This window comes from Uloborus diversus, chromosome 6, assembly GCF_026930045.1.
Source record: "Uloborus diversus isolate 005 chromosome 6, Udiv.v.3.1, whole genome shotgun sequence".
Taxonomy (NCBI): Eukaryota; Metazoa; Arthropoda; class Arachnida; order Araneae; family Uloboridae; genus Uloborus; species Uloborus diversus.
This window is the reverse complement of record NC_072736.1, coordinates 110,166,563-110,180,280: the sequence shown is the minus strand read 5'-3', so window position 1 is coordinate 110,180,280 and position 13,718 is coordinate 110,166,563. Positions and strand designations below refer to the sequence as shown.

General features: G+C 30.1%; 1 protein-coding gene across 1 annotated transcript in view; it reads right to left on the bottom strand.

Annotated features, from left to right (window-relative positions):
• Positions 1–1,579: 1,579 nt before the first annotated feature.
• The window catches only part of LOC129224920 (DNA-directed RNA polymerase I subunit RPA2-like), an 85,375-nt gene continuing 73,236 nt past the window's right edge, over positions 1,580–13,718 (bottom strand). Inside the window, exons 20-25 of the mRNA XM_054859468.1 lie at positions 12,533–12,683; positions 8,170–8,326; positions 7,927–8,029; positions 6,782–6,923; positions 3,383–3,544; positions 1,580–1,965 (exon numbers count right to left, since the gene is read on the bottom strand). Coding sequence (XP_054715443.1) covers positions 1,762–1,965; positions 3,383–3,544; positions 6,782–6,923; positions 7,927–8,029; positions 8,170–8,326; positions 12,533–12,683 — 919 coding nt within the window. The 3' untranslated portion in view covers positions 1,580–1,761. The remainder of the gene's footprint in view (positions 1,966–3,382; positions 3,545–6,781; positions 6,924–7,926; positions 8,030–8,169; positions 8,327–12,532; positions 12,684–13,718) is intronic.

Below are 13,718 nucleotides of genomic sequence, written 5' to 3'. Positions count from 1 at the left end.
TTTGAACAGAGGCATGCCATTAGTATCTAATGTCACAAAAATGTATAATTTGTGCTGATATAGTCTCCATCAATAATAAATTATGTAATTATGTTACAAAAAGTGGGCTCTCTTCTAGAATTGTCATCTTGAAAACGCAATAGTAGAACATATCTTAATACTTTAGTGATAGGGACTTTTTGAAGTTCCAAAAAACTCTATTTTAGACAACCTTAGATGATATTAGATGGGAAAAATGGAAGTCCAAAAATAACCATTTTGTAAGACACTTTTGATGACCGTAGAGTAAGGGATGGAATTCAGTTCCCTTTCCAGTTATTTTGGGAAAAAAAAGAAAAAATAATTTGAGATGATATTCCATAACGTTAGGGGGTGGAGATTAGGGAATGTTTTAAAAAGAGTAAGTATCTGAAATCAGTTATCCCTTCAGATCAGCCCTTGATAACTGATTAAAAATCTTTTTCTTGTCTTAAATCATTAGCACGCCTCTGTTTAGGATGAATTGCAAGCATGTTCAGCTTGTTGTTGTTTTGTAATATAAAAGATGATGTTGTTTACATTGAATAATTTTAAATCTTTTCAGTTCTGTGTAAAACAAATTGAAAGTTGTATTCTTGATTAAAATCAGTGTTCAACTTTTTTAGCTGCTTAAATATAAATTAAATGTGAAGTGAAAATATTAGACCAATAAAATGGTTTTGAAATTCACTTTCTATTGATTTTCTTTCGCCTAAAAAAATTTCGAAATAAAATTCGACATAGCTTTACTCCAGTACGGCCTATGCTATAGACTTTTGCATATGATAGTGAATTAAATTGCAAAATACACATCTGTGTGGACATAGAAGACAATATCTTCGAATAAGGGAAAAGAAAACAACAGGACTTGGAAATGAATATATTTGTATATATTTAGGTTTCCTCATAGTTCCCAAAAATTTCACACTATCTTCAGAAAATTTTACTTTAGTCTCACACCTGTAACTTATCTAATAAACAAATAAATCTCTTTATTACACATTTCTAGGGACCACGTAAAAAAGTTAATTGAGGTTAAGATGAAAGGGTTATCTATATATATTTTTTTAATGTTCGTATTAGACGATCTTTTTTTGTTATTGTCCAATTAGCTCAAGTTAGTTGGATCTTTAGAGAAGAATGCTAAATCTATCTAGAATAGTTTACAGATTTAATCAAAAATATTAATATATTATTCACCAATATGAAATTTTCTTTTAGACTACAATTTTTAATTTGACAGAAAAATTGGCAGAAATACAAAATATATAAAATATACTTAATTGTTGAAATAAAATACAAATGTTGCAATGTTTCATTTCTGTTTACAGACACTGAGAGCATAAATACCTGTGCTCTAAACAAATTGGCAAAAAATTGCAGACACAAAGGAATGTTCGATTATAATAGCAATCAAGTAGATTTTGAACCTTAAACTAAGTGTGAGATTGCTAAAATTTTTAAGATGTTTTTCCAAATAACCTTTTGACAAAAAGCTTTTTTTTTTTTATCTTTACTAACAGTAAACAGTTAATTTTAGCACTTCCTATGACTGAGCCATTTAAGTGAGTTCAAATATTGTAGAATGAGAAGAAAATAAAGAAAAAGATGCTAAGCTCAGAAATAACTTTCGGTTACATTCTAACCCAAATTTAAAATGGTGGCAATGTGTCCGCCTGTGCGCTACACCAATATCGGCTCTTTCTTGGGTGAGATTCTACCGTGAAAGTTCTTTTGGGTATTTCATATGGAAAATTTAATTTTGATACCCAGAACACAGAGTTCAGCTATTAAATACATCAATACATATGGCACTTCAACTTTAACTGTGCTACGCAAACGGCACATTTTACAAAAGTCGTTTTTTTCTAAATGTGAAACACTTTCTTGTAGAATATGCTGTAATACTGGAAACAATATCTGTTTGCACCTGGAGCATATAAAAGCCTGAAAATAAAAATTCTGCACTTAAAAGCATAATCTAAAGAAAATGATAATTCTTACACAGTAATTTAATAACAAGAATAAATTTTGGGATAATTTAATAAAGAAATTGATGAAGCTAGAACTCCTAGGCAGTGGAAGTTTCATCCAATGGTTGTACACCAAAAATTTTTAACACTAGGTAGTCGACCTTATGGACTTCTGGTCCGCCAATGAAGATGAACAAGAAAAGGTGGACGCAAGGCCCGTCCTTTCTTTTAATATTACATTAAAGAGCTTACACATAATGAAGGACTATTTTCTTTCTCATAAAGGCTTGCAAAGTATTTCAATGTTGGAAGGTGCTGCAGTTACTCTGAACTCAATGACTAAAAAAGAAACCATTACAGATTATTTTCAACCTAAATGCCTGGATTCGCAACTAAATGTGTTAAAATGATCTAAAATGGTATGTATAACAATGTTCTTTTTCTAAAATATAGATATACCTTTTAAAAGTGTCATCTTTCCTAACTTTATTATTTTTCTATTTGAATTTTGCTTTCTATGTATTTTGTGTATTTTACGTATTTTTAACCCATTCCCTTGAGAAATATTAAATCGGGGTTTTAGCTGTATTTCACTTTTGACCATAAATTTTTATGACATAATAAAATTTAATTTTTAAGTTAATTATTAATTTTTCTTCAATGAATTGCTTCCAAATTCAACATATGTGGTAGTGATGCAAGTGGCAAAGTTAAAAATTTGGAGATAACCAGTACAAATGGTAGGTGAACCCCTCCTCTGTCTTGGGGCAAGAGATAGTACTAGTAGCCCGGGTAGGTGCCGCTGTACAGCATGATTTAGAAAAAAAGATCAGTGAAAGCCTACCTAGGACGTAATCTTTATACGCTATTCCCTCAAGACTTGAAAATGTCCACTTACATCCCTTTGCTTCTCATTGCCTCATATAAACTTGTAATATGATTTGATGTAGTAAAAATTTCAAAGCATTCTGCTGTATATGTATCATTTTATTAAAACATTTAGTGTGTGCTTAAACTTTTGCGCTGCACTGTCATTTCAGGTGCATACAGACAAAATATTTTCCTTATCAGTACAGAAAAAAAATTATGACTAGCATAATTACACTAAGATTTTTTATGAGAAAACAAAAAAATGCAAAGCATCAAAAACTATTATAAATAAATAGCATTTAATACTTTCTCGTTAGTAAGAGTACAATTCAATAGTACAAATAACGGTGGTGTAAAAAGGTTTAAACAGAACATTTTTGAAAACATTTTAAAATTTTGTTAAAAATGAAAGTGTTAGGTTACCTTTCAAAACATTAGGAAATAACTTATAATCAGCCTAAATAAAAATATATTTAAAAGTCAGTGTGCCACTTTCTTTTCTGACACATTACGATACTTACTGTACATTTATCAGAATTATGTAGAAGACGATCAGCTATCAACTCGGAAGAACCATGTGACAAAATGGCATCCTTTTCCATTTCGCCGACTCTTATAGCACCTGATCGGCTCTCGTACAGAGGCTGTTGAGTGTGTTCTTCAGTAGGTCCAATTGATCGAACCTATAAATGCAATTAAAAGTAGCAACTTCAATATCTGATTAGAAACATCGTACAAAACCGGCCATTACTCATGGTGAAAATACCAAGCATGTAAGATGCTATTAAAGTCGTCATAATCAAAAAGTTATTTACCTTGTAATTTTAAAAAAAAGGGTTGTATAATAAAGAAAACCAAAAGTAATTATATTTTATTTAATTTAAGCTAATTAATTATGTTTTGAATGCCGAGTGCTTTTTGAGCAGCAGTGGTTAGAGTGTAACCTGTTTAGCTTCCTAACTATGAAAACAGTTGATACTCTTCGATGTCTTTGCTAAGTGAATGTTGATATTCCCCACCACACAAATGACAATGCCATTTACCAGGTTTTGGTCACTCACAGTAACATATGCTTCTTCTTCTTCAAAAGCACAACAGCATTTTGCATGATTTACGTGCTGATCCTCCTCTAGTTGACCCTATAAGCATAGCTGCCAACCTCAAGATAAAAAAAATAGGAGCACTTAAGGGAAAAAATAGGAGCAATGAGGGTTAAAATAGGAGCACCAAATCGTAGCCTGTGCTAAACCTTCCTTCTGTACCGTAAGCTTCTATAAGTTCTAAGCACCCTTACAATGCATTTCTGAATTTTCATGTTAGATTTTCAACAAAACTACAACCAAGTATAAGATAAAAATATTTTACATTAAAAAAGCATCATTACGTAGGTACATATTGAAAATTAAAAAAAAAAAAAAAAAAAAAAAAAACAAGATTACTTTTTGATTTAATAAAACTGCAACCCTTTTTAAAAATATTCTTTCATACATATCCTACATGTATTGAAAATGCATTGCATAAGAACATATTGAAGATTTAAAAAAAAAACATGATTACTTCTTATACTTGGAAGTAAAGCAACTTCATAGTAAAGGTCAAGACTCAGAAATCTAATTGGCCAGTGGCCTCTAGACTCCAGAAACTTAGTGGCCACCACTGTCGCCAAGTTCTGAAACACAAACTGGAGGGGGAGGGGCAGTTTTTCCAACTTTCATTAAAAAATTAGATGAATAGGACTTTGCACATTCTAAAATAGAGTTATTCAATACTTTTTTTGTACATGGAAAAGTCAAATTAAAACAGGTTTCTGCTTTATTAAAAAAATAAATAAATAAATAAATGAGAAGTCAGCAGGAACTTTCATTTTAGATGAAATAGTTTCAGTTTATAACAAAGCCTCCGAGACAATAGGGATCAAACACAGATAAAATTTCCCTTTCAAAAAAAAAATGTAAAAAAAAAAAAACATAACTTTTTGCCTTTTGTTATTTTTAATAGTTTACATTGAGACAAACAACCAATTCTGTTTTCGGAAACTTAGGCTAATAATAGTCTTGTCTACTTCCATGTTGCAAATGACCAAACACGGCAACAACGCGAAAAATTTAAGATGATAGATTTTTGAATTTGTTGCATTAAAAGTAATTATAAATAATTAATAATCCTTAAAAAACTAAAATTTAGATGAAATAGACAGTTTTTAGCACATTAGCATCTAAACCAATCAGGATAAAATAATATTCTAAAGAAAAATTTTTTGCATTTTTCAAGAAAAAAATTAAGAATTTTCCGAAAAAAAAAAAAAAAAGAAGAAGCCCATTTTGCATTATTTTCAATAGTTTGCACTGCAATAAACATCTAATTCCGATTTTGAAAACTTGGCCACTTTAAGAGTCTTGTGTACTTAAATCTCGCAAATGACCAAATATGGCGACTAAGTCAAAAATTCAGATATAAAATTTTGAATTTGTTGCATGAAAATAATTTAAAAATAAAAAATCCCCATGACACTACAATTTAATTGAGAAGTTTTAGCACATTCGTGTCCAAAGCAATAGGGATAAGATGAAATTTTAAATAGTATAATTGTTTTCATTTCTCAATAAAATTATTTAAAATACCCAGAAAAAAAAAACATTTTGCAGCACATTTTGCTTATTTTCATTAGTTTGCAGTTAAAAGAAACCCCCAATTCTGTGTTGTCTTTGAAAACGAAAGCACTTAAAGCATCGTCTACTTCCATCTTGTGAATGACCAAACATGGCGGCTACGTTTTGCACGTAGCTGAAATACTCGATGAAAAAACGATGTTCTCCGATCGATCAAACGCTCCCGCTCAGTGTTTATCCTACACTAATGCTTCCAGAGCATCAAATTGCTTCCTCTTTTGTTGAGTTTGTGCACAATTCCTACCTTCCAGGATAGGGAAATTTCTTCTTTTTCCTCAGAAATCGAAAAGTGTACAAGCAAAGTCAAAAAACGGAGTTTTTTGGAATAAATCGGATTTTCGGAGTACGCAATAAAAATCGGAGAAACTCCGGGAAAAACGGAGCACTTGGCAGCTATGCTATAAGTCACTATGGCTCTCCATCAGTGTACTCCCATTACCTTGAGGTCCTTTTCAACATCATCCAACCATTGTATAGGTGGTCGTTCTCTACGTCAAATCCCTTCTGGTCGTCCTCTAAGTAGCTGTTTTGGTAGGCAAAGTATTGGTGTACCTGTACAGATGGCTTTATTTCTTAATACGTGAAACTTTCCAAATTTGCCATATTTTTTATAAATTTCATGGTTGTACAGATTTCTCCGACTACTGTTCTTTTGAATTGGTCCAAAAATTGTCTTTAAGATTTTTCTTTCAAAAATTAGCAACTTTTCTACCACTGCTTTATTTAGGGTCCAACATTCCCTTCTATACAGAACAATAGGCCTGATTAAAGTAGTAACATATAAACTTTAGCTAAAGATTAAAAAGTGAATTGGTAACTTCCACACACAGGTTTATATAGCGAATATTCAGACATAACAGCCTTGATAAAGAGTTTTTTTTTTTTTTCAATTTGCTAGCACAAAAATGTATTTTGTTACTTTGCCAAGACTGACCAATTTTTTAAAAAGAAAACTAAACATCTCTCAATGACTGACGTAGGGGAGAGTCTTTTTCTTGCATATGGTTCAACCTCAAAAGAAGTTACACAGGAAATAAAAATTCTAAAAAAGGCAATTTCGGATAACTAACCCTTTATTCTAGGAATATTGAATTTAAAAAAATGCACTTTGGAGCAAGCTGAAAGGAAAGTGTAGCAGTTTTAGAATGACTGCTATTTAAAGGCAATTCATCAGTATAAGTAAGTTTTAATATTTATTTAAGATAACTCAAATAAGAAAATCTAATGAAGTATATATATATTATTTTTTACTTGGTATTTCTGCTCAACAAGATGATGAAGTCTCAGACAGTAAACAAAACCACAAAATACTTCAGCTTCTAATACTTCTCCCGAAGTACCACTATAGAGTTTTTCTGTACCATAATACTCGAAACCGTCTGAAAAAGAAAAGCTTTGGATCATATTTCTGACTACTGAGTCGAAACAAACATAGGTTTTAAAAAAAGGGCTCGACTCTGAAACAATATAAATGTTTTATTTTGTGCAAAGCACATTAAGTATACAGGAATATAAATGAGAAAAACTATTGGAAATTTCAGAAATTTTCATTTGAACATGCTAAATCATATATTAAAAGCTAAACTTTTTATGCAATTAAATTTTAAAATGCACAAAAGAAATTTTCACTGAATTTAGGATATTAGCAAATAATTTACTATGAATTAATTTGCACATTTAATAATTTATATGTTCATAACTAACATCAAAAACTTCATTAAAGACAAATTTGTCTCATATGACTATAAAAATATTGCATTTAGGTGTCCAGGTATAAGAGGATGATGCAGTTTTGGACATAGGAGTTCCTCCTCTATAGCAGGCAAATAATAAATGTTTTCCCCCTTCAGCTCTATATTTTGAAAAAAATAGAGCTTAAAAAAATGGGTTAAAATCAATTTTCAAATTTAAGTTAAAAAAAAATGTATACAGGAGGTTCATAAATAAGAACAATACTGTGAATTTTTTTTTCTTTTATGTTAGAGTTCATAAACTCTAACATAAAAGAAAATCATTAATAGAAAACAAAATTGTTAAAACTTGAGACTAATAGGAGTGCCTTCTTATCAATTTCTCAAATTTTGAGACTTCAATTTCTGGGTGAAGGAAGTAATGAGCTGCCACGTATTTGCTTTCAAAAGAATAAGCTAAATATTTTTTTTTTTCATAGTAATACTTGTAGTAATAATTTGTAGTTTTATTTGGAGGCAAAAAAACGTTATAATTATTTATCATTATTTAAATAACTTTAATGATAAAGCAATATTACTGACAGTTATAAGAAAAACTATAAAACATCACTGAAATGAAACAAAATAAAAGATACTAAATAGAAACTAAAGATTTAAGCATTACTTTTATTTAACGACTCAGCTAAATCTCTAAATAATCTAGGCTTTCCCTGCAGCTTAGAACTTGTTGAATACTTAAAAGGTTCAAAGATATATTTAGACCCTTTTACTGATGCAGATTTTGAAGCCATCATCTCAAAATACATGCCTGAAAAACATAAAGTAGCAAGGTTTAATGTTTACATTTTTTTTCAAAATAATTTTATTAAAACTGTTTAAAAATATTCTTGGTTTTATTGAAAGTGAAATAGACAGATCAGAAAATAAGGTACAGAAAAAGGAACAAACCTATAGACATTCTTGAAGGCATTCCATGAGGATTGAATATTAAATCAGGCACTAATCCATCTTCTGTGAATGGCAGATCTTCATGTGGCATCAAATAACTACAAATGCCTTTCTGTGCATGCCTGTTGCTAAATTTATCGCCAATTTCTGGAACTGCCTATAATATAAAAGAGGAAAAAGAGCCAACTGTAACAAAATATTAGAACAAAATTATTGGAAATAATTTCAGGGTTTTTCAAACAAAAATACATGATCTGTGCAGGACAAATTTTATTTGTTTAACTTTTAGAATAGGGCCACTGAGCCGTGCACACAAGCAGCATGTTGCTTTTCGCTAACTGAATGCAGAACTGCATAATTGTAAATTATACAGCAAATCAAATGGAATTCCTAATTTCTATACAAAAAAAAAACTTTTTGGAGTATGAATTTCTTTTTAATTTTTTACATTAATATGCTCTTTTACCCATCCCACACTCAAAAAAATAGATTAATATATTTATTTACAATAAATTAACTCCATTAATCAGTATAGGACCCCAAATCCGGAATGCTCGGAAACACGACCTTTCTGGATTTCTCCTGTCGTGCGATATTTGTCACGTTTTTCCTGGTTTTGCTAAAGTTTGCAAAAATATCTTTTATTTTCCATCAATCTGAATGAAAGTACGCTTCATTATGCTAAAACAAAGTTGAGATAATTTGTTGTGACATATAGTCTGCTTATTTTGCTTTTTATTATTATGCATATTTTTACTAAAAATAATTTTTTTTCTTTTGTTCAATGGGCTTTGTATTGCATACAGAAGAATAAAAGAATTATCATGAATCGAAAGTGGAAGTTAAAAGATTGCAGATCAATCACATCAAAACGCTAATTTACGCACAGACACACACACACACACCATAGCTGCCAACCTCAAGATACAAAAAATAGGAGCACTTAAGGGAAAAAATAGGAGCACTGAGGGTTAAAATAGGAGCATGAAATCGTGGCCTGCGTTAAACCTTCCTTCTGTACCATAAGTTTCCATACATTCTAAGCACTTATAAAATGCTTTTCTGAATTTTCATGTTAGATTTTCAACAAAACTACAACCAAGTTTAAAACAAAATTATTTTACATTAAAAAAGCAACATTACATAGATACATATTGAAAAGTTTAAAAAAAAAACATGATTACTGTTTGATTTAATAAAACTGCAATCTTTTTTAAAAATATGCTTTTATACATATCCTACATGCATAAGAACATATTGAAGATTTTTAAAAAAAAACAATTATTTCTTATACTTGGAAGTAAAGCAACTTCATAGTAATGGTCAAGACTCTGAAATTTTGAAAGTGACCAGTGGCACTAGACTCCAAAAACTTAGTGGCCACCAATGTCATTAAGTTTTGAAATACAAACTGGAGTGGGGGAGGCAGTTTTTACAACTTCCCTAAAAAAAATAATAGATGAATAGGATTTAAAGAGAGATATTCAATACTTTTTTTGCACATGGAAAATTTAAGTTAAAATAGGTTTCTGATTTATTTAAAAAAATTATTTAAAAAAAAATTTAAAAAAAAATAAATGAATGAGAAGTTAGCAGGAACCTTCAATTTAGCTGAAATAGTTTCAGTTTAGCAAAGCCTACAAGGCAATAAGGATCAAATAGATAAAATTTCCCCTTCAAGAAAATTATTTTTAAAAAAAACATAACTTTTTGCCTTCTGTTATTTTTAATAGTTTGCATTGAGACAAACAACAAATTCTGTTTTCGGGAACTTAGGCTATTAATAGTCTTGTCTACTTCATGTTGCAAATGACAAAACATGGCAACAATGCGAAAAAGTCAAGACAATAGATTTTTGAGTTTGTTGCACTAAAAGTAATTATAAATAATTAATGAGCCTTAAAAAAACTAAAATTTAGACGAAATAGCGAGTTTTTAGCACATTAGAGTCTAAACCAATGAGGATAGAATAATATTCTGAAGAAAAAATTTTGCATTTTTCACGAAAAAAATTTAGAATTTTCCGAAAAAAAAAAAAAGCCTATTTTGCATTATTTTCAATAGTTTGCATTGCAATAAACAACTAATTCCAATTTTGAAAACTTGGCCACTTAAGAGTCTTGTGTACTAAAATCTCGCAAATGACCAAATATGGCGACTAAGTCAAAAATTCAGATATACAATTTTGAATTTATAGCATGAAAATAATTCAAAAATAAAAAATCCCCATGAAACTACAATTTAATTGCGAATTTTTAGCACATTTGTGTCCAAAGCAATAAGGATAAAATGAAATTTTAAATGGTATAACTGTTTTCATATTTCTCAATAAAATTATTTAAAATAACCAAAAAAAAAAAACATTTTGCAGCACATTTTGCTTATTTTCATTAGTTTGCATTTAAAAGAAACACCCAATTCTGCTTTGTCTTTGAAAACGAAGGCGCTTAAGCATCGTCTGCTAACTTCCATCTTGTGAATGACCAAATATGGCGGCTATGTTTTACACGTAGCTGAAATGCTTGATGAAAAAACGACGATCTCCAATCGGCGCTCCCCCTCAGTGTTTATCCTGACACTAAGCTTCCAAAGCATCAAATTGTCTTCTCTTTTGTGGAGTTTGCGCACAATTCTTGCCTTCGAGTATAGGGAAATTTCTTCTTTTAATTCAAAAATCGAAAAGTGTACAAGCAAAGTCAAAAAAACGGAGTTTTTTTTGGAAAAAATCGGATTTTCGGAGTACGCAATAAAAATCGGAGAAACTCCGGGAAAAACGGAGCACTTGGCAGCTATGCACACACACAAAACAATAAAAAAAGCTGAACTGAAAGTACTGTGATTGTACAATTGTGAAAGAACAATTTGAAAACAGTATTTTTAAAGTCATTGGAGTGGTACTGTAATTAGATGTTTGAACCATTACAATGTGCTCAGCATTTGTAGAAGATGGCTTTACATCGGGGGCCATCTTCATCTAACTTATCAGCTCCATCATCCATTTGTTTTCTTACAACAACTTCTCAAAAATCTGATTTTGTTAATTCCGTCAGCTACACAGATATTTTGATCGATTTACATCCATGAGTGAAATTCTTGAGATGTGATATTTAAAGGACTCTACCATTTTTAATAACTTGACCATTGTTTTTGTAAAATCTTGAGCAGGCAAAGCATCTTGCAATTGTTTCAACAAAAACTTGGTTTTTAAAACTGATAACATTAAATGATGTAACTATCACAGAAATGGTTAATTTTAATATACAAATGAATAGCGAAAACCAGGACCCAGTGACTTTGAAAAAACAATAAGTGATTGTTAATATTAACCGCAATCATGTTAAGGGGGTATTCTAGTCGAGAGGCTGGATTTTGCGGGATTAATAAATAAAAAACTATTTTTTTCCCAACAATTTTTTATCAGTTTTTTATTGATACTTGAGAAATATAAAAATGTATAACAGTGGGAAAAAAATTGAAAATTGAAATCAGTAGAGGCTAGCAAAGTGGGGTCTCAGAAAAAAAAGGTGTCTACTGGTTGACAAGATTCCGATTTTCCTGGTGATTTGAAATATGAAATTTAGGTTGATTCTTATTACAAGGATATAGAATTATCTGGACGTAGAAGATTTGGGAAAAATTTTTTGCAAAAAATGGCGTCGTTGTGAAAAGAAAAAGGTCATTTTTGGCTCCTTTTTTCAACTTCGGTAATTTTTTAAAAATAGTAAAAAACAAAAATGCAGAAACCCCTAAGTGGTGACAATTGTGATAGTATTAAGGAAGTCTGTGCCAAATTTCAAACAAATCAGTGCATTAGAACTCGAGATATCTTGTCAACCATATTGAAAAAAGTAGTTTTGAGAAAAACTTGTTTGATGTTTGTAGTCAAATTTCGGACAGTCTGGGTGGTTTAATGATATGTTATACATATATTTTTTGAACAACTATCCCTGCCTTATACATTGTGTCTTCCTATCCTTCAAAAGCTACATTTTTGGCAGATCTTTCAGCCATAAAAGCAGTTCTGCCTTCTTTTGAAGCTTCGGAAGCTCATATCTCGGAGCGTTTGTCACGCTGTTGATCTTGTTTGCTGGCTTTTTCTTTGTCTTAACAAAATTAACTATAACTCCAAAAATAATTCGAATTTCCGTAAAATTCTCTTAGAAACTTATTCTTAAAGGTCTAAAATTTGAAAATGTAAAAAGAAATTTTTTTTTTTTTTTGAATTTCTAGACTAGAATACCCCCTTAAGCAGAGACTACTGCTCTTTATTTGAGGATTAACATTCAAATCAAGATTTTAAGCAAAATCTATACTTTAGTAACATTTAAGGAATGTATTAGAAACGAAAAACTTTATACATTACCACAGAAGTGAAAGTGACTGAAACCTTCTTTTCTTGTTTGGGCAATATGTTACTAGGAACAACATCCATTACTCTAACAGATTGCACATATGCTGGAGAAGATATCTCATAAGTTTTTATTACAAATGTCCTAGTTTCTGTAGAATAGGCACTGTGAATTAAATACTATTTTTAAAATGATGATGCTTTTAAAAATAAAAAATTATAATGCAACTAACAAAACCAATCGCATACAAATACACATAAGCAGGGTTGTTTGGTTTAAACACCGTTGGTTTAAACCAAGTTTTTAAAAAAAAAAAATTTTAACCATGTGTGTGTTTTTTTTTTTTTGAAAATGTCATTGTTTTTCCCCCCAAATATTTTTATAATTTTTACATATTATTACAAAGAGTAAAATCTAATTAATGCAAAGTAACTAGCAAAGCTTTATATAAATAAATTACAGATTCAATAAATTTATAAACTTATATTTTTTAAGGTTATGTAAGTTTGCTATAAATAGTTTTTCTTTTCTTTTTTTTTCTTCTTTTTTTAAATCTATGCAGTTTTCCTATTAGGTACACAAATATACAAGGCAGACCTACTAAGTTTTTCTAAAATTACACAGAAAAAAAAATCCAAGTAGCTCTTTTATAATTTTTTGACTACCATTTTTTTTTTTTTCAGTCTGCATTTCAAAATAGTCCAAAAAGCATATTTCAACCCAAACTTCACATGCTACCTAATTTGCTTGATTACTTAAGATTTATTGAGATAGATTATGTACCATTGAAGTGAAGCATAGTATAAAAATATCCTAGCACTAGAATATGTAAATGACAAGAGAAAAAAAATAACTAAAGAACTCCAAGAACATTTAGAGTCGGCATAAAATTGCGCTTATACCAGCACACTTTTCGCATCCCCAATAGACTATGCAGTCAGAGCAAGGAAAGAAAATGTATAAAATTATGAAAAGAGAAAACATTCATGTAACTCTGTGCTCTTATTAAAAAAATTTCATGCCAAATATTCATCTTTCAAAGAACTTTTTTTATCCCAATAAAATAAAAAAGAAGTCTCATGTATGAATGGGGGAAGAATCGATGAACATTAATTTTTATGACAGTCTTCATTATTAAAATATGTTAAAAGAGTATTGTCATTTAAGCTTGTACTGAGGCTTTTAATTAAAATGATTTTC